Here is a 25,860-nt window from a genome sequence, read left to right as displayed (position 1 = left end):
ACTAAACAAGATACTGAGTAACAAATACATAATTTTCAAGTGATGAGGAGATAAGGATCAAACTGAATAAAGTTTTCAGGATAGTAAGAAAAGCTGTTTGGCAAATAATGGGGAAATATACATTTAGGTGGGCTTCCCAGGTGGCACAGCAGTAAAGACTCCTCCTGCCATGCAGGAGATGTAGGAGACATGTGTTCAATCCCTGGGTTGGCAACCCACTCCAGTAGTCTTTCCTGGAAAATTCCATGGACAGAGGAGCCTGGAGAGCTACAGTCTGTGGGGTCACAAAGTGTTGGACACAACTGAAAACATACACACACGTACATTTAAGTAAATAAGAATACTGTCTTGATATAGTCATTCTTCTTTTACCTTTTTTCCCAATAATATTTAATTTAGACCAACACAGAATCATTGTGGACTTTCTTTCCCCCGTAAGAGGATCATCTCATTTCTAATGTCCTGTCCAGGAGGCACCTCTGGGTTGCTCCATGGTAGGAAATGCCCTCTAGTTCTGGATTAATGTTAAGAAGCCTGTAGGGGCACCTTTGAGCAACAAATCCCTGCAAATTAAAAGGGGGTACAGGTATTCATTTTGGCAATGCAAAGTAATACCAGCAAAGAAAAAAAAGCATAAGAAATAATAATAGTTACTAATTAAAGGGCTTTATAGCTTATGAAATACTGAAATTGTTATAAAATGGTTTAATTTTCCATTTTCTAAGCTTGTATAAAAAAAAAAAATCACTGCCAAAGGGAAAAAAAAAAGATTTTCTTCCAGTTCACTTTCATATTAACTGTAGTGTTTTCATGAGGGAAAGTGCTCTTGAGAGATTTTATCAACACAAATTTAAGTGAGACATGTTAAGCTGATGATAGTTGTATATATGGAGAACTCAACCACCAGTCCCAGAATCAAGTCAGTCCTTATGTTTCTAGAAAATAAAAGCCAGTCCTCCTTCAGTACTAATGACCTACTTCTCTCAGGGCATGTTCAAAAACAGTCCTTAGAATTGGAAAATTTGGGATGGGGATTTTTTTTTTCCCCCTAGGAAATCTACTGTGTGGCCAAATTGTTTGTTAGACCATTCAAAGTGAAGACAAAAACTCAGTTTCACAAGAGGTGCTATGCAGCAACAGCAATTAAAGCACTTCTCTACTTCTATAAAACCTTAAAAAGTTTCCAAAGAGGAAAAACTGTTCCAACTAGTTATTTATGCAGATTAAATATTTTACTACCTTAAAAAAGCACTTGTACTATTTTTTTGTAGAAATATATAATACAGTGTTATATGTATTCCATGAAAGGGTAACTCCTAATTATGGGAGGGAAATACTGTTTTTCCTTAGAGAAATGACTTGCTTCGGTCCTAAGTAAATCTGACGTGTTTCCTTTTGAACACTTTTGGAGCCAGTGTTTGTAAATGTGGTGAAGCTCATTTCTAAACAGGCCTGGACTGAAGCTGTGATTCTTGAATCACTGCACAGTGCTGTAACTGTATTTTTATTTTACTTAGAATTCCTAGATTGAGTCTGTTACGGCTTTATAAATATTCTGTAAGGAGTTTCATATATGGATGTAAACAAGCACTATACTTTCATGCTCTCCTAAAGAGGAAAGATTTTCCCATGTGGGTCAAAAAATTAAGATGTGGAAAAATAAAAAAACTGGTTACATGGACTTAGACTCTTTCGGTCCCAACGTATCTAGACATGAAGAGTATAAATGAAACGTATTATGTGAGTGCCCAGATTTTCATTGTAAAGGATGCACACTAACAGCACCTCTTTAGCAACTGCAGAGAAGGTTAAGACTTTCAACTGCAAATGAAATTGCAGGCTTAAAATGTGAATTTTATAAGTTAAGAGGTATCAAAAGGCAATAAAAAATCCACTATTTTTTCCTTTGGCTTTGTAGCTAATTTAATCATCTTAAATTCTAACAGTTCCCCCCCCCCCCTTTTTTTAAAGTACCCATAAAATTACCTTCCAACAGTTAATGACTCTTCTGGAAAACTAATTGTTTTAATCTCTGGGGAACTCTGAAACACTCCAACCCAACTGTGGGGCTAGTGGATATAGGATGCTTAACAATGGGGAAGTCTAAATGGGGATTAAAGCCAGCATAAAAGAAATGCAGAATACCAAGGAGAAGATTTCCCTTAAGCTCAGCCACAGGAGTAAGAGACCTACCAGGGAGGTCTTCTTAATGGATATTTTGGTAGTTTATATTAAGCAAAGAGAATTCTCTCTCTGCAGCTCATAGGGAAAACGGGCATGCTTCCTTGTTTTAAAGGCACAACAACTTGTACTAGACAGTGTTATAGATTAAATATAAACTCTGGACACCTTCCTTCCAACTGCCAATTCTTGGGTAAAGTTGCAAGCATACGGCGACAGATTTTCTGTGACCCTCCTAGTCACTCGCCCTTGTCATTTCAACTACGCTGGGTGGACACCCTGATGACTTCTGCAGCAATAACTGGGCAGCTCTCTGGCGTTGCTGGCAGCGGTACTGCATTGCCACACTCTTGCGCCGTGCATTTCGAGATATCCTGCAAGGCACATTGCCATTTATTTATTTACTTCGCTTTCCTGAGGAACAGCAGAAGGTTCGTTACTAAATCTAGAACCCAATCCCTGCTCCCAGGGGTGAGGAAAGTTTAGGGAAGGGAGGGAGTGTCCCCACCGAGCCCACCGGGGTTAGAGTCACACGTGGTACCTTGTCGGCCTGGGGGCTAATCGCGGTGCCGAACCTGCAGTAGGTGACGAAATGCTCGCAGTTGTTCCAAAGTAGGCTGTAGGGAGTTATGCCCAGCAGCTTCTCTGCCCTCTGCGCCACCTCTTCGTTGAGCAGCGCCTTCTTCTTGAGGGACCTGTCCAGGTGATTCACCAGGATCTCGGCTCCGTAGGCGAAGTCCTCCACGGTGTCCACGCGGATGCTGGCCACCCTGCCAATGACGCCTAGGATGAGACGCTTGTTGGAGACCACTTTCTGCGTGAGCCCTTTGTCGTCAGTCAGGGCCAACAGGATATCGGGCATCATGTGGGCGACACGGTTGTCGCCCAGGTAGATGCCATAGTGCGTCAGGTGGGTCCGAGGCACCTCCAGCACGTCACCGCGGAGAAAAGAGCTGATCTCATATAAAGTGTTCCCCGCCTTGTCTTCGCCCGGGGCGCCTGAACTGAAGAACTTGAAGTAGGAGATGAAGAGTAGCTTCTCCAGCACGAGCGACACGGCCTCCAGCATTGGGTTCTTCATCCTGTAGGGAAGAGTCTTGTGGCGAGGGCACCGCCGTTCTCCGGCACCAGCCGCGCGGAGCCAGGCAAGTTGCGCTGGCCGAACAGGGGCGCTGCGCCGCTGCTCACTGGCAAGCCGGCCGGCCAGTGCCGCGGGACATGTCACCTGCGGAGGAGGGAGGGAGAGAAAAAGAAGAAGGCGAGAAGCCTGGAGATCGGCTCGGCTTGGCCGCACCGCACGCGGGACTGAGGAGGATGCGGAGCTGGCCGCGGCTGACCGCGGGGACAGCGGAACCTGCCCTACAAGCTGGATGCTATGTATATACAGTGCACCTGGAGGCCGGGCCGGGGCGCAGGGCCGCACGCGCTGCTCGCGACGGAGCCTTTGCCAATGTATTTATCTCCGTCGAGGGGGCGGGGCCGAATGCCGTCACAGACCGGCGAGAGAGCTGATTGGGACCCGCGAAGAGCGCGCTCGCTCAGGGGCGGCGCCAGCCCGCAGGCCCCGTGGAAAGGGCGGGCCGCTTCTGGGCTTCGAGGGTCTGCCTAGCCACCCCTTCCAGTGCGGGCTCCTCTTTGAAATCCATCCCGTAGCACTTCCGCCTCAGCGGCCGGCTTTGGAAAGTAGAGGCCGCATAAGAGATCTTGCACCTGCTAGATTGGGGAGCGTTCTGGGTACCTCCGGGACGTTTTTGGTGGAGAGTCGCCTTGGGCGAGATTTCTGAGTAGAGCCACCTCTCTCCAAAAGGTTGGATACTCGGAGACGTCGGCTTCCTAAAGTATCTGCATTTACTCTGAGAAGTGTGCGCGCCTCGAAAGCCTCCAGATTCCTTCCTAAACTCCGCAGAGCAGTGGTCCTGCACACCGCGCACTCTTCTCCCCTTTAAATGTCCCTCGCTGTCCGCTGGCGCGCGGGTGGGAAGCGACCCCGCGAGTGATCGGAACCCGAGCGGGTCAGCAAGTAAAACGACGAAGCGCCCAACATTCTCCTAGAAAACCGAGTTAATTATTCCAGCTTCAGAGTCTCATGGATCCAGCTTCTTCGATTCATTCACCGAAACTTCGCCTCTTACAGCGCAGCCCCCGGGAGATGACCGAGCAAGGGGCGCTGCTCTCAGGACCTGCGCGCCCTGAGCCCGCGCACAGCGAGCTGGTTCCTGGGCGCACGCGCGCCAGGGCGCCGCGGTTGCCGAGTACGCGCGTCTCCACACGCCGAGTCCCGACCCATCGCCGAGTTCCGCGCTCACGCATTATGTAAATACTTAAATTCCTCGGACAAAGGCCACAATGCAAGGAGCCTCGTTTGGCTCCACAAAGCCGCCCCGAACAGAGCTAACAGGTTCTGGCAGCTAACAAATTCTCCGCTTGCCTGGGGAAGGGCGCTCCCAGCAGGTGATGGATTAAGGGAAAGCCGTTTTACCTGGAAGACGGAGGGGAATGGAGACCAGACGGGGAGGAGGCCGGCTCCCCATTATCCTCCCACACCAACCCTTCGCTCTCACTCCTCTACCGTCAGCGCTCTGCCCTAGACGTCCGGCTGGCTGGTGACTTTTGTTCATCTCACAAACTATTTCGAATCACATTTTAGTCCCAGCAAAGAGAAGAAAATTCCATTTTCCACACAAAAAAAAAAAAAAAAAAAATCGAAAAACGAAGGTGCGTTAGAGGGGAGAGGCAGTGGATGAGGAAATTTTAATATATTATTTCCCCATTCTTAGCCCCAAATTTAAATAAAAGTGCGGTTAGCGGATAGCTTAATCAAACTCCTGGACACACAGGCGCTAGTTAACGTCCAGCAGCACACCAGCTCCCGAGGTCTGCAACTCTGGGATGTCTGTGGACATTTTTAGCAGTCCGATCCAGACCTTGGCGTACACGTTAACTGTAGACCCGGCTCTGGTCTCGCCGCTCTGGTCCAGTTCTGGGAAAGTACGGATACTGGAGCCTCCAGGGTCAAGAGCCAAACGGCCCGGGGAGATCAAAAGGGACTTGGTAATTAGCGATTTCCGTCTCTAGTGGTCACTAACCCGATTTAAAACGCTAAGGCAGTCTGCACCCGGTGAATTTACTGGAGGCAAAATCAAGGAGAACCTCCTCACGGCAGGCAGTTTCACTCCTTCAGAGAGAGGGGGAAAAAAATTTTTTTTTAAGGAAAAATCACGTAGTCGCATCCCCAGGGCGTTTTGTGAGTCAGGCAGCGCCAAGCCGATTTGCATTTGATTTTTCTCTTTCCCAGTAAGGTTAATTTTTGGACCGCCGCCTCTGAAAAGGGAGTCACTTAACGAAAGAAAAAAGAGAGAGAGAGAGAGATGAGAGTGATATGAAGCAGAATACATTGCTCAAGATGTAGGCGCTCTGCTGTCTTGGGCAATGAATGGTGAGCGAGTGTCCATAGTTTCTTGAAGGTTATTTTTTGCTTGGTTAACTCCCTGTTTATAAGCCAAATTGTTATGCTGTTGAATAAATTTATTTTTCTCAGTGGAACTGCCCCAGAGCTGCTCTCTCCGCCTGCCTTGCCTGCCGGGAATTTGGCTCCGGGAACCCGTAGGAGACAGTGAAACGTCTTCATGTGTCCGTGTTTGAAGTCTCTTCAGACCTATTCAGCAGGGAAGCGTTAGCGACGACTAGGCTGCTTTTCCACTGAGAGAATGAGCTCTTGTTGGCTGAACAAAACTTTCCTTACAACCACAGTAGGCAACATTCTCAGAGTACCAATATAAGTAAGCCTGCCTCCCTAAATCAGTCAAACTAAGGGAACACAATTGCTATTAGAAGGAAAGGCCCACCCAAGAGTAATCTAACATCAGAACATTTTCCTAAACCAGAAGCGGTCATTCATTCGTAAAAGGGAGAATTCAACTTGCTAGAGAGACTCCTAGTTTCCCAGTTGTAGGAAAGGTGGCTGCATTCAACCAGTTTGGTCTAATGCCTTAAAAGCATTCAAAACTGGGTCGCCGGATCTGGTGAGGGGATTGTGAAAGCGCTGGCTTTGCAGGACAACATGATGATGTCAAAGAACTATCAACTCTCGCCTCGCTGTTCCTTTCTACCTTCCCACGGAAAGAGCCAAGTCAAAAGACAGCCACAGTATCCACTCAGGCCGGCGTCTCTGTCTCCCAGTGGGTCAGACCACGACTCCACGGGGTTTCTGCATAAAGGAAGCTGGAATCCAGGCTCGCAGAGCCCACCTAACTTTTAGGCTTCATCTTCAGGCCCTGGATCCCGCCGTGGGTCCCAAGAGAAAGAGCTCCCGTTGTCCGTTGTCCGGGGAAAAGACGGGAGTCCCGCAGAAGCCCGGAAGCTAAGGGATTTCCCATCCGAAGACTTTTTACCTCTGGAGAGCCTCTTCCTCAGAAGACTTTGTAGTGGAGGATTGGATCACAGAATCTTGTGCTTCCTCTGTGCTAGGAACTGAGTTAATAAGCATTTTCTCACTTAGTCCTCCTAACCGTTGAGTGTTGTCTCCGTTTTACACAGGAAGAAACTGAGGTTATAACTCACTCTCTGTGACGTGTGTGAGTGTGGATCAGGACTGAACCACAGCTTCTTTGCTCCCAGGTCCACCACCATTGAGGAAGGTCTGACTTCCCATCAGTTCACCCACCTATCACCCTTATCACCCAGTGCCTACTATATGCCCAGCTCTGTTCCCAGTCCTGGAATTTCAGTTAAATACCCAACCTAAATTTAGCTCCCCAAACTTTTCTTTTTCATTTGGGGTTCATTTCTGTGCTTCTGTAGTGCTACAGATTCCAATTTTTAACATCACTTATTGCTATAGAGGGAGAAGCAATGGCACCACACTCCAGTACTCTTGCCTGGAAAATCCCATGGATGGAGGAGCCTGGTGGGCTGCAGTCCATGAGGTTGCTAAGAGTCGGACATGACTGAGCGACTTTCCTTTCACTTTTCACTTTCATGCATTGGACAAGGAAATGGGTTACTCCAGTGTTCTTGCCTGGAGAATCCCAGGGACGGGGGAGCCTCGTGGGCTGCCGTCTATGGGGTCACACAGAGTCGGACACGACTGAAGCGACTCAGCAGCAGCAGCAGCACTGCTATAGAGAAAGATCTGATTATGGTTCTGGCTAATAGTATCCCTCTCAGGAAGGCCCAGCAGTACCTTCTCCTTAGGATAGGCAGGTAAGTGATGGGTATTTTGCCAAGGGCACAGAGTCAGAAATAGAATCTAAGGGCAATGTCCCAAACTCCTTAGCTCTTAGAATTTCTCTCCCCTAAACCTGATAAATTTGGCTTTCTGAACTTCATGTTTTTTGATTTATCATCCTTCAGAATTATTTTGTTGTTGTTCTTAGATTTTTTAGACTAATAAATCATTAGGCATGTAAATAATGACAGTCTTAAAACTTGTTTTTCTTCTGAACTAGGTGCCCATCTACTGTCAGTTCCTTTACATATACTCAGCTCTGGCCACATGGACACAAACAGAGGCTCAAACTAGCTGACTCTAAGGAGACAGGAAGAATAAAAGGTTTTGTGAACTCCCCTCTGGAGGCTGAGGAAAAAGAGTTGACACCTTTTCAAGGAATCTCCTAACCCAGTGTTCCCTGGAGTGTTTTCTGACAGGAAGCCATTACCTCCTGGGAGGAAGATTCCCCAACTTCCTTGCTGGTTGGCCAGAACCTTACTCTGAGGGCCTCAATTCTGCATAGTGTCTTTAGAAAGATTAAAGGAGCAGCTACAGCCAGACAGGATTTAGTTGTTTTTTGTTGTAATGGCTGTAGTTGTTTTGAAAGCCATAAAATAAAACTAAAAAAAAACCCCAAGAAATTCATATTTAATATTGCAAAAATCTTATCTGTTCAAGAATATTAGAGATACCAAGGAACATTTCATGCAAAGATGGGCAAAATAAAACAGAAATGGTCTGGACCTAACAGAAGCAGAAGATGTTAAGAAGAGCTGGCAAGAATACACAGAGGCACTGTACAAAAAAGATCTTCATGACCCAGATAATCATGATGGTGTGATCACCAACCTAGAGCCAGACATCCTGGAATGTGAAGTCAAGTGGGCCTTAGAAAGCATCACTACGAACAAAGCTAGTGGAGGTGATGGAATTCCAGTTGAGCTATTTCAAATCCTAAAAGATGATGCTGTGAAAGTGTTACACTCAATATGCCAGCAAATTTGGAAAACTCAACAGTGACCACAGGACTGAAAAAGGTCAGTTTTCATTTCAATCCCAAAGGCCATGCCAAAGAATGCTCAAACTACCACACAATTACACTCATCTCACACGCTAGTAAAGTAATGCTCAAAATTCTCCAAGCCAGGCTTTAGCAGTACGTGAACTGTGAACTTCAGTTCAAGCTGGTTTTAAAAGGCAGAGGAACCAGAGATCAAATTGCCAACATCCACTGGATCATTAAAGAAGCAAGCCAGTTCCAGAAAAACATCTATTTCTGCTTTATTGACTATGCCAAAGCCTTTGACTGTGTGGATCACAATAAACTGTGGAAAATTCTTTAAGAGATGGGAATACCAGACCACCTGACCTACCTCTTGAGAAACCTGTATGCAAGTCAGGAAGCAACAGTTAGAACTGGACATGGAACAACGGACTGGTTCCAAATAGAAAAAGGAGTACGCCAAGGCCTTTCTTTGGGATTAGAATGAAAACTGACCTTTTCCAGCCCTGTGACCACTGCTGAGTTTTTCAAATTTGCTGGCATATTGAGTGTAACACTTTCACAGCACCATCTTTTAGGATTTGAAATAGCTCAACTGGAATTCCATCACTTCTACCAGCTTTGTTTGCAGTGATGCTTCCTAAGGCCCAGTTGACTTCACATTCCAGGATGTCTGGCTTTGGTGAGTGATCACACCATCGGGATTATCTGGGTCATGAAGATATTTTTTGTACAGTTCCTCTGTGTATTCTTACCATCTCTTCTTAATCTCTTCTGCTTCTGTTAGGTTCAGACCATTTCTGTCCTTTATTGAGCAAAGATTTGCAAAAAATGTTCCCTTGGTATCTCTAATTTTCTTGAAGAGATCTCTGTCTTTCCCATTCTATTGTTTTCCTCTATTTCTTTGCATTGATTGCTGAGGAAGGTTTTCTTATCTCTCCTTACTATTCTTTGGAACTCTGCATTCAATTGGGTATATCTTTCCATTTCTCCTTTGCTTTCACTTATTTTCACAGCTATTTGTAAGGTTTCCTCAGACAGCCATTTTGCTTTTTTGCCTTTCTTTTTCTTGGGGAAGGTCTTGATCCCCGTCTCCTGTGCAATGTCATAAACCTCCATCCATAGTTCATCAGGCACTCCGTCTAGTCAAGGCTATGGCTTTTCCAGTAGTCATGTATGGATGTGAGAATTGGACTCACTCTGAGTCCAAAGAAAGCTGAGCACCAAAGAAGTGATGCTTTTGAACTGTTGTGTTGAAGAAGACTCTTGAGAGTCCCTTGGCCTGCACGGAGATCCAACCAGTCCATCCTAAACGAGATCAGTCCTGAGTGTTCATTGGAAGGACTGATGTTGAAGCTGAAACTCCAATACTTTGGCCACCTGATGTGAAGAGCTGACTCATTTGAAAAGAACCTGATGCTGGGAAAGATTGAAGGAGAGAGGAGAAAGGGACGACAAAGGATGAGATGTTGGATGATCACTGACTCAATGGACGTGAGTTTGGGTGGACTCTTGGAATTGGTGATGGATAGGGAGGCCTAGCATGTTATGGTTCATGGGGTTGCAAAGAGTTGGACACAACTGAGTGACTGAACTGATTGCAAATATCATAATCCTATAAGTGAACACAGCTTGCTATCAATTAATAGCAGGTCAAGGCAGTTGTAATGCAGAGGAGGGAGCAGAAATCCTGAGTGTAAGGCCTTGTGTTGCCATTCACAGCTAAATGAACTCAGACAAGTCATTTGCTACCTATGAGCCAGAATTTAATTTCTCAAAAAAATATGAATAATATTTCAGAAGGCAGTTTTGGGATTAGGGGAATACTTCTCTGCAGCATTGTATGAAGTTCATAAAGTGAGACCCATCTCTAACATCATCTGTATATTCATCAGTGAAGCAGAATAAGGCAGAGAGACAGCACCATCATCCAAGAATGCAGAGTAGACAGAGACATGTTTTTACTAACAGACCCCTTCCAGTGTCTCAGCACAGAGCCAAAGGGGTGAGCAGAAAGTAGGCACGTAAGTGTTTTGGAGGTGAGAGACAACGAGCAGAGAGACAGAGCTCTGGTCCTCCCACTGCTCACCACCAAGTAAGTCCTTTATAATTCATAAAAATAAAGATTAAAAGCCTGCCATTTATTTGAAAGTACGTCTCACAATGTACAATAAAACCCCAGCTGTCCATTTTAGAAATGATAAAATGTTATACCAAAGAATGACTAAGTTTTGAGATACTCATGACATGTAAAGCACATTTCACTTTACAAATAGTAAATGGCAAGAAATGTTACTTCTTAATAACTTAGAGAAGATAGAAACTAACTTATAAATTCATCTTCTTTCCTTTTGATTCTATAATCTACCATTATAAAGCAATATAAATACGAACATTGGGTGACCCAGGTTTGTTAACAAAAGCAAATGTGACAGTAATAACCTTTGGTGACATTTTCAAAAGGCAGTTACCCACCACTGTACTCATATAGGAACTGTACAGAAAATTCAGGTACTGTTATACTCCAAACAGGATAGCACCGGCAATTACCAGGAATGATAAGCACCAGGAATGGTGATGAATGCTCTGCGAAATGTATATTTCAAAACTTCTTTCTAAATGCATAGACATCCTGAGGGTAACCTGGCAGGTAACTGAAGACAGGACTTTCTTAACATCAGCCTTGCCTTCACTACTCCTACCTGATGATTTGTGGGACTCATGAGGCCTCATGTGTGAAATGTCCTGAGCTGATAAAAAGATGCTCTCCAAATGGCAACCCACTCCAGTGTTCTTGCCTGGAGAATCCCAGGGATGGCGGAGCCTGGTGGGCTGCCATCTATGAGGTCGCACAGAGTCGGACATGACTGAAGCGACTTAACAGCAAATCCCTATAGTGTGAGTAGTCCCTAGGCCAATGAAAATCAAATTAGTCAGGCCCTTCAGAGAGTCTTAGCTCTTGTTCTTTGTGAATTTTCACAGGGAGTAATTAGCAGAAAAGATAAATCACTGTCCAGTGCTTGCTGCTGTTGCTGCTGCGTCGCTTCAGTCGTGTCCGACTCTGTGCGACCTCATAGATGGCAGCCCAACAGGCTCCTCCATCCCTGGGATTCTCCAGGCAAGAACACTGGAGTGGGTTGCCATTTCCTTCTCCAATGCATGAAAGTGAAAAGGGAAAGTGAAGTCGCTCAGTCCTGTCCGACTCTAGCGATCCCATGGACTGCAGCCTACCAGGCTCCTCCGTCCATGGGATTTTCCCAGGCAAAAGTACTGGAGTGGGGTGCCATTGCCTTCTCCGTTAGAAAATCTAAATAGCATTCACAATAATTGCTTTAAAACATGCAATGTCTCATTGGATTAAAAAAAATATGAAAGAAATCATTCATACTCCAGTGAAGCACAAAAAGAAGAAAAGGCTGAGCAGGGGTTTGGCAGAAGTTGGTGCTGGAAATCAGTGACTCTTTTGATAATATATGTTCAATCAATATATTGATAATATATGCTCTTTTGATAATATATGTGCAGAAATTTAAAATAATATAAACGCAGTCTCATCAATATTTTGTATCAACAAGTACTATTGCTTTTTGAAAGAAATAATGTATCTTTAATTTCTAAAGTTAATTTGAAGGGAAGTGTATCATTTTGGTATTTTTATAATTGTATTTACTCTTACCCACCCCATGGTAAAGGAAAATTCAGTGTAGTTCCGCTAAAGCTGATTCATACCTACACAGCTCAAGCAGTTGTAAAAAAGGGAAACTGAATTTTAAATTGTCATACTTCTTAACTGGGTGAACTCCAAGTGGGTATCTCTCTCTTGAACTAGTTTACCTGCGTTCTCCATTGTAGGCACGGAACTTTGTGCTTGAGTTAAGTTCTTATTTTTATGCTGGTTGCCTTTTGGAATGACTTGCCTTCATGTCAGATTATATAAAGTTACTTTTATTTTATTTCCATCTAGACTTCATTTGTGAAGAATGTGAGTAGAATGGAAATTGCACTGAGGCAGGAGGTAGATCCCTGCCCCTAGCACTGAGGAAACAATTTGAATAGATTCCACTTAGACAGACACTCCAAAATCCACGGCAGGACAATCAGGAGAGGAGGCTGTGCCCTGCTCAGATAAAAGGTAAGAGACCACATATTCTCATTCTCGAAGTCAAGCAAGCCTTCCCACCTAGCAGGCTCCTTGGAGGTCCAAACAAGAGTGATGCTAAGTTTACCCACAGGCTTCTTTGCCAGAATCCACCATGGCTGAGAGACACAGGCGCTCACACAGGATGACCCTGGGATATACCAAATACAGACCCTGAACCAGGCAAATCAAGATGATTGGCCAAAGGAAACCCAGGAGAACTCCCCCAATAAGTGATTTAAACTACCTCAGGGTGAGACTCTCGCTGAGTTTGCCCATGTGTCTATCCACACATACAGAACTCTTTTTCCTCCTAAGAAACACCTTACCTGTTTCACTACTTTTGATCTTTGTGGCAAATTCTTTTCTGTAAAGCCAAAAGACCAGGGCCTTGTCACTGACCACTGATCTAGTGGTTAGGATTCAACTTTCTCACTGTTGCGACCTGACCTTAATCTTTGACTGGGAATGGAAACCCTGCTTCAAGCTACTGCAAGCCGAGGCCACCAGAGATCAAGATCACACAGAATTAATAAGGAAAATGCATTCAATAACTTTTTTTTCTTTAAAGTTAAAAATCCATGAAAATGTTTTCATCCACATAGGAGTTTAAATCAGAAATCACTACAATTTTAATGTTCAATTAGTTTAACTTTCAAAAAGAATAAACCAGGATAGCTATCTGTCCTTTAGTCATAATTATTTCATGTTCTAACGCATATATCTTAATGCTTTCTCTTTCCCCATCTTCATTCTTTTACTTATTTACTTCCTGAAGCAATGCTTCTGATATGTTTCTGTGGTATCCTCTAAGGCACTAGCCTTACTGGAGGCCAGATGGCAACCAGCAAATCACAGTCCTAAATGTGCTCTGGAACCTGGGGAGGCAGTCTTGTTGCCAGCATGAAAGTGGGTTCAGGGCTCTTAGGTCACTCATCTCATCCTCCAGGGACCTTCATCCTACAGAAGAATAAGTAACCAAAGCAAACAGGCAAGAACCTCTTGGGCCAAGGGGACTCAGCAGCAGTGGAGCCAGTGATAGGTAACCCAGGCACTGGGCCCAGAGTTTAGCCAGACTCAAACTCTCTCAGCATCTGTACGAGATTTCCGACACTCAGTCTTATGTCACCGGGAATATTGTCACAACTAACTATGTGGTTTAAGTATATTGGTTAAACTTCTCATGCCCTGGTCTAGTCATTTGTGGAATAGGTGACTGGTGATGACTCTACTCATCTCTTCACCTCCTGAACTTCCTGGAATTCAGTGTAGGAATAGCTCTGAATAGTCCTGCATGCCTCACCACCAAGTCAAGTATAAGACAACAAAATCTAAACTCTGTTTCCTTGGACTATGGTTTCTCCTACATTTGTGTTTACTTTTGTTGAAAGGGACCAGACTTCCTTATATGTCTATTATGGTTTCCAAATAACAATTTCTGGGTTTTGTTCTTTAAAAAAAAGTAAGGTGAGGCTTAACTATAATTTAGTGAAGTATTTTGCTTTATAGTTTAAATGGAACAATTTTTATATTTTTTCAAAATCAGTGTGAGGATGCCACAAATATGTTAAAATTGTATAAGAGATTGATAGACTGCTTGTTTGTACCTGAACTTAAGCTGTATATTTATGCATGAAGATTACTTGGAATAGATAATAATATGTATAAACAACATTTTAAAGGAAGAGGAAGAAAATCTTTAAACAAATGACAAGATTAACAGAGTTTGGATTTGGGTATCCAAGAGGGATACTCTAAAGGTTAATATATTATTAAACAAATCACAGCTTATTAAGGTTTTAAAGTATATGCTTTACAGAATTAAAGAACATCTTTATCAAATGCCTAGAGGAGATATCTTTCAACCTTCTTGTCTGTCTTATGTTAAACCATTACTGTTTACAGTTCTGTGTTAAAAATCACTTGCTGTCTTCTACCTTCCAATGATCCCATTATTAATACTGGTATTCAGTCCACCAAGCTGATGTTTATTTATAATGCATACATCCTTTTACCTTGGATTTGATTCTGCCTTTGTACTAAGAAACAGTAAGTTTCTCAGGGCCAAAGCTCTTTTATCCATCTGCCAATGACTTGAAATCAGGAACACCTTTTATTTGGAAGTCTAATACCGTTTGTCCAAGCGCTTTGCCCTGTTGAACAAAACAAACGGAAAAGTTCTAAATGTTTAGAGGACTCTATTATAGGTACTAGTTTTCATGTCACAGAGCTTTAAAAAGTTACTTCAGTGGAGGACAGAGGAGCCTGGCATGCTGCAATCCATGGGGTCACAAAGAGTTGGATATGACTTAGCAACTAAACAACAAGTTAACTTCATAGTGGTGACCCCCCATGTTGAGATTCTCATTATGTGATAGCATAACCTCTCACTGGAGCATAGCTCTACAGACACAAGGCCTGTTCATTCAGTGGTGTTGTCAAACATCTCCTGCCAAGTCAACTCATAGTATGTGCTCCATAAATACATGAATCAATGTATAGTCTGGTAAAAAAAAATAAATAAATAAAAAGTTACTTCTATTTAAATAATTTGGATAAATAAGATTTTATTTGATATACTGACAATTACAAAATTTCAGAAATGGATACTAAGGGTACACAGTTACAAATATATTACTTGATAGATGAATTCTAGATGAAGCACAAATAAAAGAACTTTATGTGAGTAAAGGAGATACAGTTCCTGAATCAGAAAAGCTTAATGCTTATATAGGAATGTACTAGTTACAAGAACACAATAGAGAAGGAAAAATCCAAGAGGAAAATAAGAATCACATACAGAGCAAAATGCACAGGTAAACGTACAAGTAAACTGAGCACATAAAGGAACTGAAATATCTTCCTTCTGCTGGTGACTCGCCATATGAGTAGAAGCTTTTTTAATTTCATCAATGATAACTGCAAGTTATCGGCTCAGAAAAAAATCATGGCTGAAGATGTGAGCTATTTTTATCAACTTTACAATCTTTTCTTTTATCTGATGACTACAGTTTAACATGATTTCTTGAACTTCAGAGGGTTCAAATGATTGATTAAAAGACAGCAGAACTACAGAGAAAGATAACTTATGTACTTCTGGCCTTTTAAATTTTGGATAGAATAAAATTATTTCTATGATTTATTTTTTTTTTTCAGCTGAAGCAGACAGAATTTTTATTAAACAGACAGCGGATAATACATTCCTGAGATGTGGGAGCAGGCTGACCTTGGAGTGGCTCTTAACGTATTTTAATTTGAGATACTGATTAAGTATGTGATGTGGAAGGTAATATGAAAGATATAGAGGAGAATAACGATCATTCACTTTAAAAAATTCTGTTTCAGGCAAGTTCTATTGAGAACATTTTTTCATATATTTAATGCCTCAGAATCATTTTAGGAGCTATTTACAAAGCAGGATCTTGAGCCCTACATTAAGAGCTTCCAAGTGAGCAGGTCTGTGGTGGAGCCAGGAATCTTCATTCTAACAAGCATCCCAGGTGATTCTGAGGCAGGGAGTTCTCAAACCTTGGAGATCGCTGACATTTCTTCTTCCTTACAATTCTGCTAAACCTTGAGTCAACACCAAAGGTAATGACGCCAGGTGACGTTAGCAGTGGAGTCCAAATGGTAAGGCACGACCCCCAAGACACACACACACGCACACACACACACACATGAGAACCTAAAGATACTCCCACTAAAAGCATACTGTAATAACATATTTATTAGAAATTACATAGTCACCACCAGTTGTCAATAATAAGTAAGACCTTTTATTTGAAGTAAAAGTTTCAAAATAAGAGGCAAAATTTAGAGCTGAGTTAAAGCTACTTGACTTTAATTCCTTCCTGGGATGACCCGGGCATGTTTCAACCAGGCATGTTTCAGGTCCAGATTCTGGACCTGATAATAAGATAATAACTTTCTTAACCTCAAATAATGGCTCTTAACCTATAGAATACTAAACACTCTTCAGTTTCAAGATTAAGTCATATATGAATTATTATCTTAAACATTGTTTAAATTTTCTCTTTTGTTATATGGTCTTCAAATGGTCTAAAACAATACTCACTAAAATGAAGACGATTATGCTTCCCTAAGAAGTTATCAAAAAGACTTCATTCCTCATTCTGAACTAAGAGCTCTATAGTATTAGATTGTTTTATAGAAGCCTATTGATACAGACTGCTGTCAGCAACACATGGGGAAAGATGGAAAAGAGAAAGCGTTCGTTGCTCAGATACTCACCTGTGAGTCACTTCTCAGTAAAGCAGTGCCTCCACCGCCGAGGGAAGTTTCCAAACCAAGTTTAACACGTACGTTCCTGGCAATTAGTATCTACAGAATTAAAAACAGAAAAGATCAATTATAACAAGTTTTACCAAATATAAGAACTGCTGAAGGAAGTATCAACCTCCTAAAGAAACCCTACAAGTCAGTCCTTGGGCAGCTGTGAAAAATTAAAGTTGGAGGTTTAAACGTAAGGATGAGTGTAAGCCTTTTATTCAAAATGCAGTGAGTGAAACACAATGGAGTATTACTCAGCCATTAAAAAGAATACATTTGAATCAGTTCTAATGAGGTGGATGAAACTGGAGCCTATTATACAGAGTGAAGTAAGCCAGAAGGAAAAACATAAATACAGTATACTAACACATATATATGGAATTTAGAAAGATGGTAACAATAACCTGGTGTACGAGACAGCAAAAGAGACACTGATGTATAGAACAGTCTTATGGACTCTGTGGGAGAGGGAGAGGGTGGGAAGATTTGGGAGAGTGACATTGAAACATGTAGAATATCATGTAAGAAACGAGTTGCCAGTCCAGGTTCGATGCATGATACTGGATGCTTGGGGCTGGTGCACTGGGACGACCCAGAGGGATGGTGTGGGGAGGGAGGAGGGAGGAGGGAGGAGGGTTCAGGATGGGGAACACATGTATGCCTGTGGTGGATTCATTTTGATATTTGGCAAAACTAATACAATTATGTAAAGTTTAAAAATAAAATAAAATTTTAAAAAAAAAAAAAGAAAGAAACACTGAAGTCATTCACCTAGAATATTTTTACTCAGAAAAGAAAAGCACAATGTAAAGGAGAAAATAAACGCCTTTTTCTTTTAATTTGTACCTAATCACAAACTTCTAGAATAGTTGTAAAAATATGAATTCTCTCTATTTGTCACCCAGATTTTCTAAATCTTGTTTTATCCTTTCTTTTTCTTTCTCTTTGTGTATACACACACACACACACACTCTCAAACAAATATGTATATTTTTTTCTAAATTGTTTGAGAATAAGTTGTAGGTATGATGCCCCCCACTTTTTTTTTTTTTATTAAAGTCGCTTAGTTGCATCCGACTCTTTGGAACCCCATGAACTATACAGTCCATGGAGCTCTTTGGGCCAGAATATTGGAGTGGGTAGCCTTTCCTTTCTCCAGGTATGATGCCCTTTGACGTCTAAATTCTTTAGTGTGTTTCCTAAAAGTAAAAACATTCTCTTATTTATCAGTATAATTATCAAAATCAGAAAATTAACATTTTTATAATTATCTAAACTATAAATTTATTCAGAATTTTCCATTGCTGCAGTGCTGCTGCTGCTAAGTCACTCGTGTCCGACTCTGTGCTACCCCATAGACGGCAGCCCACCAGGCTCCCCCGTCCCTGGGATTCTCAAGGCAAGAACACTGGAGTGGGTTGCCATTTCCTTCTCCAGTGTGTGAAAATGAAGTACAGTCTGCTACATTTCCAAATCACACAGCACAGCTGGCCCTTATGTTTGGTGGTCTCCTTTAATCTAGAACAATTCCTCAGTCTCTTTCCTTCTTGACACTGACATTTTTAAAGAAGGCAGGCCTGCTATGTCCATCAATTTGTTTTTGATGTTTCCTCATGATTAGGCTCAGGTTCTGCATTTAGGGGCAGGAATGCATAAGAGCGATACTGTCTTCTCATATAAGAGGGCATGTGGTGTTGATCTGTCCCATTACCAGCAAGAATGAGAAAAGCAGTGCTTGACATCTGGGATCTGAGGATGCTACCAGCTAGGCCTTGGTGTTGCTAGGAGATAACCGGTACTCACAACCTGGCTGAGGTGTTTTATTGCACATAAACTATTTTCCAGAATGTCAGTATTAGTCAAGGCTACTCCAAGAACCTGTGACAAGAACCCTCCATTATCATGCCTGAGCGGAGACAAAACGATGAATACTGTCATCATTATACAGGTGGTCAAACATCCCTCTACCCTAGCTGATACGTGCACCTGTGATTTCTTTATCAACTACAGCTCTAGTTTTAGTCTAGTCTTCCTTCCCTTTATATGATTTAATAAGATACCCAAGACAGAATTACCCCTGCTTCCTGAGAGATTCCAATCCCCAGTGCCAAAGATTTGATGCTTTTGAACTATGGTTCTGGACAAGACTCTGGAAAGTCCCTTGGATTGCAAGGAGATCAAACCAGTCAATCCTAAAGGAAATTGACCCTGAATATTCACTAGAAGAACTGACACTGAAGCTGAAGCTCCAATACTTTGGCCACCTGATGGGAAGAGCCAACACATTAGAAAAGACTCTTATTTTGGGAAAGATTGAGGGTCAGAGGAGAAGGGGGTGACAGAGGATGAGATGGTTGGATGGCACCACTGACTCAATGGACATGAGTTTAAGGAAACTTTGGGAGATGTGATGGACGGGAAAGCCTTGTGCACAAAGAATAGGACATGACTTAGCAACTGAACAAACCACTTCCTAATCCTTCTCCCAGATGACCTAACAGACCCAAAGTCTGAGTCCACACTCATACCCTCTCATTGAGAGGCCCCAGGGTTTCCCATGGTGTGCACTTGCCCTCACTGCTTGTTCAATTATAAGTGTGTTCCAGTAGTGTTAGGCTGCAAGGCACTGACACTATTGATGACAACTTTGATCAAATGGTCTGGGTATGTTTGCCTCCTTTATCCATTGTAAGTTACTAATTTCCTTTTGTAACTAACATGTATCTTATAGGGTGATTCTTTGAGACTATATATATATACCTTTTCCAATGAGTCAACTCTGGAGTTGGTGATGGACAGGGAGGCCTGGCGTGCTGCGATTCATGGGGTCGCAAAGAGTCGGACACGACTGAGCGACTGATCTGATCTGATATATACCTTGGTAATATCCAACTTTCTTTCATAGTTTTAGCATCCACTGATGATTCTTGCCTAAGTCAATTATTCCTAAGGTGATTGCTTGTAATATTGTGATTTATAATGTTATCAAACTCAGGTTTGACTGCTTGCTGCTCAAAAGCCAATACTCGAGAGAGGAGTGTTGATTGGGAAGGAAAAGTTGCTTCATTCAGGAGGCTGGAAAATTGGGGAGAAGACTGACTCTTGTCCAAACACCAACTCCAAAGATTTTGCTTGATATGAAACTTTTTAAAGGGAGAATCTTTTGGGGAAGGGGTCAGAGTTGTTGTCCTACTGTGTGCAAGTTGGTGGTGAGGTAATATGGCAGTGTTCCAGGAATCTTGTGCTTGGCCTGAAGTTACTGTCCTCCATGTGAGAGGGGGCCTTAGTTTCTGCTGAATAACTCAAATAAACTGTTACATATATTCTTTGAGGAAGAACCAGGACCCTACCCCAAGGCTGCACCATTGTTTCCTGATTGTTCCTTTCTTGTCTCTGCAGCCTCTCCCTTACTTAAGCAACTATTTGAATCTGCCCTTTGTAACTCAGGGAAGGTCAAAGAGGTTGAATGAAGCCTATTTTGTACAAGCAAGAAACAGGAGACACAGAAAGGATGTATAACTGGGACACCCCACAGGATCCTGCTCTGTTTCAATCATAAGAAATATACATTTGGTCTTCCTCCCTGTTTCAGGCACAAAGCTTCTAAAACACTTGGAAGACCTTAAGTGCTAAGAGGGAGAAAGTTGTCTTTTGGTTTGTTAATAAGGTGACTTTTAGAAGAACCTGCCTGTCAGTGCAGGTTAAATGTAAGAGACATGGGTTCGATCCCTGGGTGGGGAAGATCCCTGCAGAAGCATGTGGCAACCCATTCTAGTATTCTTGCCTGGAGAATTCCACGGACAGAGGATTCTCGTGAGCTACAGTCCCTGGGTCGCAAACAGTCGGACATGGCTGAGCACATACACTCCACTCCACTCCAGATCACCTAAGAGTGGGAGCTGGTCACTAGAGGAGACAAACTCCAGGGTGAGTGGGTTAAAACTCTCAGTCCTACCCCCTGACCTCCAGGGATTGAAGACAGGTTTGTTGGACGAGGAATCCAACTGCCAAGTGGCCAATGATTTAATCAACCATGTCTGCGTAATGAGGGCTCCTTAAAAACTCGTAAGGACAGGGCTCAAGGGAGCTTCCAGGTTGGTGAACATGTGGAGATGTGGGGTGAATGGGTGCCCAGAGAGGGCAGGGAAGCTTTGTGCCCTTCCCCCATGCATTTCCCCCATCTGGCTGTTCCCAAGCTGTATCCTTCTGTAACAAACCAGTAATCTAGTGAGTAAACCTGTTTCCTGAATGCTGTGAACTACTCTAACAAACTATTTGAACCCAGTGTGTGTGTGGGGGGGGTGTCATGGGAGATTCTGGTTTATAGCCAGTTGGTCAGAAGCACAGGTGGCAACCTGGAATTGTGACTGGCATCTGAAAGGGGTGGAGGGAGTCTTGTGGGACTGAACCCTTAAACTGGAGTCTGATGCTATCTTAGGGTCAGGGAGGATAATAGCAGAACTGAGTCAAAGTGTAGGATACTCAATAGTCTAGAGAATTGGTGGTGGTGTGGCAACACCCTCCCAAGCTGAAATTCGGTCCAGGAACACAAAATAATGCCAAATGGTAATATTTCTATTTTCATCATTCTTTCTACAGCAAGGAGTTAGATTTCTATCATAAGGAAAAACTTTCCATTCTCTCCTATATATTAATATTGTTATGGACTTTATTGAATTTTTATTTTATTCAATGGGTTAAGATCCATAAATATTTAATTTATTTTGATAGTCAAATTATTCCAAGTTTGTCTTGTGTGAGCTCCTTCAGACTGGCCCAGTCCTTCTTTTGCTTTATCTCCACCATTCTTTGAGCACCTTTGTACTTTCTGCCACCAAAGATGTTCCGGGCTCATCTTTTTCTTCCCCACCCCAGTCCTACAAACACCATTTCTCACAACCTTTGTTCTACTGTAGAATAATATTTAGAAATAAAAATCTGGACACTTGGTGTGTTCACCACTACTGGATTGTCACTGATTCCATACCCTCTCAGCTCACAGGAAAAGGAAGCAATTGTATATATACATGTATAGAAATGCAAAAAGGCAAACTAGTTGCCTGAGGAGGCCTTACAAATAGCTGAGAAAAGAGAAGTGAAAGGTAAAGGAGAAGAGGAAAGATATATCCATTCGAATGCAGAGGTAAGGAGAGCTTAGAAAGAACAGCAAGGAGAGATAAGAAAGCCATCCTACGTGAACAGTGCAAAGAAATAGAGGAAAACAATAGAATGGGAAAGACTAGTGATCTCTTCGAGAAAATTAGAGATACCAAGGGAACACTGGGCTTCCCTGGTGGCTAAGACAATAAAGCGTCTGCCTGCAATGCAGAAGACCTGGATTCAGTCCCTGGGTTGAGAAGATCCCCTGGAGAAGGAAATGGCAACTTACTCCAGTACTCTTGCCTGAAAAATTCCATGGACGGAGTAGCCTGGAAGGCTACAGTCCATGGGATCGCAAAGAGTCGGACACGACTGAGCAACTTCACAAGTGAACATTTCATGCAAAGATGGGCACAATAAAGGACAGAAATGGTATGGAACTAATAGAAGCAGAAATATTAAGAAGAGGTGGCAAGAATACATAGAACTATACAAAAAACATCTTAATGACCCAGATAACCATGATGGTATGGTCACTAACCTAGAGCCAGACATCTTGAAGTTCGAAGTCAAGTGGGCCTTAGAAAGCATCACTATGAACAAAGCTAGTGGAGGTGATGGAATTCCAGCTGATATACTTCAAATCTGAAAAGATGATGCTGTTAAAGTGCTGCACTCAGTATGCCAGCAAATTTGGAAAACTCAGCATTGGCCACAGGACTGAAAAAGTTCAGTTTTCATTCCAATCCCAAATAAAGGCAATGCCAAAGAATGCTCAAACCACCACACAATTGCATTCACCTCACACACTACCAAAGTAATGCTCAAAATTCGCTAAGCGAGGGTTCAACAGTACTTAAACAGAGAAATTCCAGATGTTTAAGCTCGATTTAGAAAAGGCAGAGGAACCGGAGATCAAATTGCAAGCATCCATTGGATCGTAGAAAAAGCAAGAGAATTCCAGAAAAAATCTACTTCTGCTTCATTGACTATGCTAAAGCCTTTGATGTGTGGATCACAATAAACTGTGGAAAATTCTGAAAGAGATGGCAATACCAAACCACCTGACCTGCCTCTTGAGAAACCTGTATGCAGCTCAGGAAGCAGCAGTTAAAACTGGCCATAGAACAATGGACTGGTTCCAAATTGGAAAAGGAGTTTGTGAAAGCTGTGTATTGTCACCCTGCTTATTTAACTTATATTCAGAGTACATCATGAGAAATGCCAAACTGGATGAAGCACAAGATAGAATCAAGATTACCAGAAGAAATATCAATAACCTCAGATATGCAGATGACACCACCTTTATGGCAGAAAACGAAGAGGAACTAAAGAACCTCTTGATGAAAGTGAAAGAGGAGAGTGAAAAAGCTGGCTTAAAACTCAACATTTGAAAAACTAAGATCATGGCATCTGGTCCCATGGCAAATAGATGGTGAAACAATGGAAACAGTGACAAAGTTTGTTTTTTGGGGGCTCCAAAATCACTGCACACAGTGACTGCCACCATGAAAGTAAAATGCGCTTGCTCCTTGAAAGAAAAGCTACGACAAACATGGAGAGTGTATTAAAAAGCAAAGACATTACTTTGCCAACAAAGGTCAGTCCAGTCAAAGCTATGGTTTTTCCAGTAGTCATGTACACATGTGAGAGTTAGACCATAAAGAAAGCTGAGCGCCAAAGAATTGATGCTTTTGAACTGTGGTATTGGAGAAGACTCTTGAGAGTCCCTTGGACTGCAAGGAGATCAGTCCTGCATATTCATTGGAAAGACTGATGCTGAAGCTGAAGCTCCAATACTTTGGCTACCTGATGCAAAGAACTGACTCCTTAGAAAAGATCTGATGTGAAAAATTGAAGACAGGAGGAGAAGGAGAGAACAGGATGAGATGGTTGGATGGCATCACCGACTCAATGGACATGAATTTGAATAAACTCTGGGAGTTGGTGATGGACAGGGAAGCCTGGCGTGCTGCAGTCCATGGGATCACAAAGAGTCAGACACATGAGTGACTGAACAACAACAACAAATACACGCATACCCACACAAACATATATATACACACACATACCTAGATACACACACAGGTATTGTACTCTATGTATATTTCCTTTCTCTTTATATTTTAAAAATCATGAGTTTATCCTGATACCTCCAATTTAGCCACAAAAGGGTCTTTCTGGAGTTGGACTGCATTTTAAGTACTCACCCATCATGAATAGGAGGTACAGAGCGTGCCTTCAACAGTGGCAGCTGTAATCAGGGGGAGCATTTACAGGATAGTTGATGCTATGGTCCTTGTGGGCATGCATCTCCAGTGCTGTGTGTTAGCAATCCCTCTGCCTAAAGCCCTGGTTAGAGTCTAGTGAGAGCCTGTTCTAGTCACCACTCTACAGATACTAGTCAGATTTCCCACATATCAGTAATGATGGTGCCTTCATATCAGCAATGTGCTTCTATCAATTGTAAATTGATTCCCTCCCCCCACCCACTGTTTAATTGACAGTTCGTTTGAAAAAGGTTTAGCCCATGGTAAAACTTGCATTTTAAAGTACAGAAACTTCCTTCCAATTTCTTTGCTACAGTTTCAGCACTAGCATAGCAAACTGCTGTCAATCTTAGAATTCAAAACTTTTTGCCAGGACACAAAGTTGGTGGTAGAAAAAAAAAAATCCACATATGTAGCATATATCGAGTTACCATGAGGTTGGTATCAAGATGAATCTTTTTTCCTCTGAAATTTTTGTCCTTCAAACATTTGATCATGGACTAAACCAGGTACCATAAAGTATATAGTATACGCTGAAGTCAGAATATCCTTTTTTTCTGGACTTGAGGCATATGGGATCTTAGTTCCTCAATCAGGGATCCAACCTGTGCCCCTTACCTTGGAAGTATAAAGTCTTAACTGTTGGACCACCAGGGAAGTCCCATGAAGTCAGAATCTTAGGAGACAGTCCACGAGTGTTCCAGGGAAGATTTACTAGTGACCTCAAGACAAAGTTATATTGTATCTTCTGTGCAGTGTTCACTGCGCTTAGAGCACAAGGGGAACATATATGTACACACACATATCATATTAACAGTGTGGACTAATGGACTGTTTATATATGTGTATATTTATGTTTATTGTACTTGTATGGAAATACTTCAGATAAGATCAACACTGTCCAGAGCAGTGTGAGAAGTATATTGTGACCAAGATGTGGATCTGTGAAAGGAGTTGCGGCAAAAAAAGAGGAAATTCAATGGTAAAGAAAAGGTAGCTGACCTCCTTGCATGTAGTAGATATACTGTCATTTAGTAACAAAATATTTTCCTTTACTTATGATATGTTAAACATTGTTTTGATTGATTTATTGAATAATAACATGAAAACAAATGAATATAATTGAAGCTACGCAAGGATGCATAGTAAAATAAAATTATTATGGAAGTAGAACAAATATGCTGATGGCATGCACAGGCATCAATATAAGAATTTATACATTCAAAATTTGTTCTGGGATTAATACTCAGAGAAGCCAGCTTCATCATCAATGGCTTGAAAATAACTTTTTTGATCTTGCTTTGATACCTGCATGCAGGATACTTCGTGTTAATCACAAGATTGGTGTCAGGAGATTTTTTTTTTTCTCTCTTAAACTTACCTTTGAGGAGCTGAAACAACTAGACTTTGATTTTCTTTTCCACTATGCAACTTCAGTGACCAAATTTCATTAGAATTAAATGCATTTATTATTACTCAAATTAATGAATAAAAGGAATGTTTAAGAGCAATTTCTAAATGTTATTTTAAACAAAGATTAATTTTAAGTAGGAGAACCTGCCCTAGGTTACTATTTCCTTTGTAAGTTGATGACTGTTAGTATATATCTGACTCATTTTTTTCTCTATATACATATAACCAGGTGGAATGTAGGCTTAATGAGAAGATT

At 42.1% G+C, this 25,860-nt stretch overlaps 1 protein-coding gene across 7 annotated transcripts in view; it reads right to left on the bottom strand.

Moving 5' to 3' along the window:
* Positions 1 to 25,860, bottom strand: part of LRAT (lecithin retinol acyltransferase) — a 157,954-nt gene that overhangs the window by 5,278 nt on the left and 126,816 nt on the right. For 4 of the 7 annotated variants that reach the window (XR_003506150.1, XR_003506154.1, XR_003506152.1 and 1 more), the window contains 2 exons: positions 16,783 to 16,872; positions 14,547 to 14,684 (listed from right to left, as the gene is read on the bottom strand). Coding sequence is in view for 2 of the 7 variants with exons in the window: in XM_027513506.1 (XP_027369307.1) it covers positions 2,439 to 2,555; positions 2,723 to 3,262 (657 nt within the window). In the remaining 5 variants the exon portion in view is untranslated. Of the gene's footprint in view, positions 1 to 372; positions 564 to 2,354; positions 2,556 to 2,722; positions 3,606 to 14,546; positions 14,685 to 16,782; positions 16,873 to 25,860 lie in introns of those variants that run through there. The other 3 variants (XR_003506151.1, XM_027513506.1, XM_027513505.1) reach the window with 3 other exon arrangements.

Source organism: Bos indicus x Bos taurus, chromosome 17 (assembly GCF_003369695.1).
Source record: "Bos indicus x Bos taurus breed Angus x Brahman F1 hybrid chromosome 17, Bos_hybrid_MaternalHap_v2.0, whole genome shotgun sequence".
Taxonomy (NCBI): Eukaryota; Metazoa; Chordata; class Mammalia; order Artiodactyla; family Bovidae; genus Bos; species Bos indicus x Bos taurus.
Note: the sequence above shows the minus strand (reverse complement) of the source record. Positions and strands in the feature narration are given on the sequence as shown.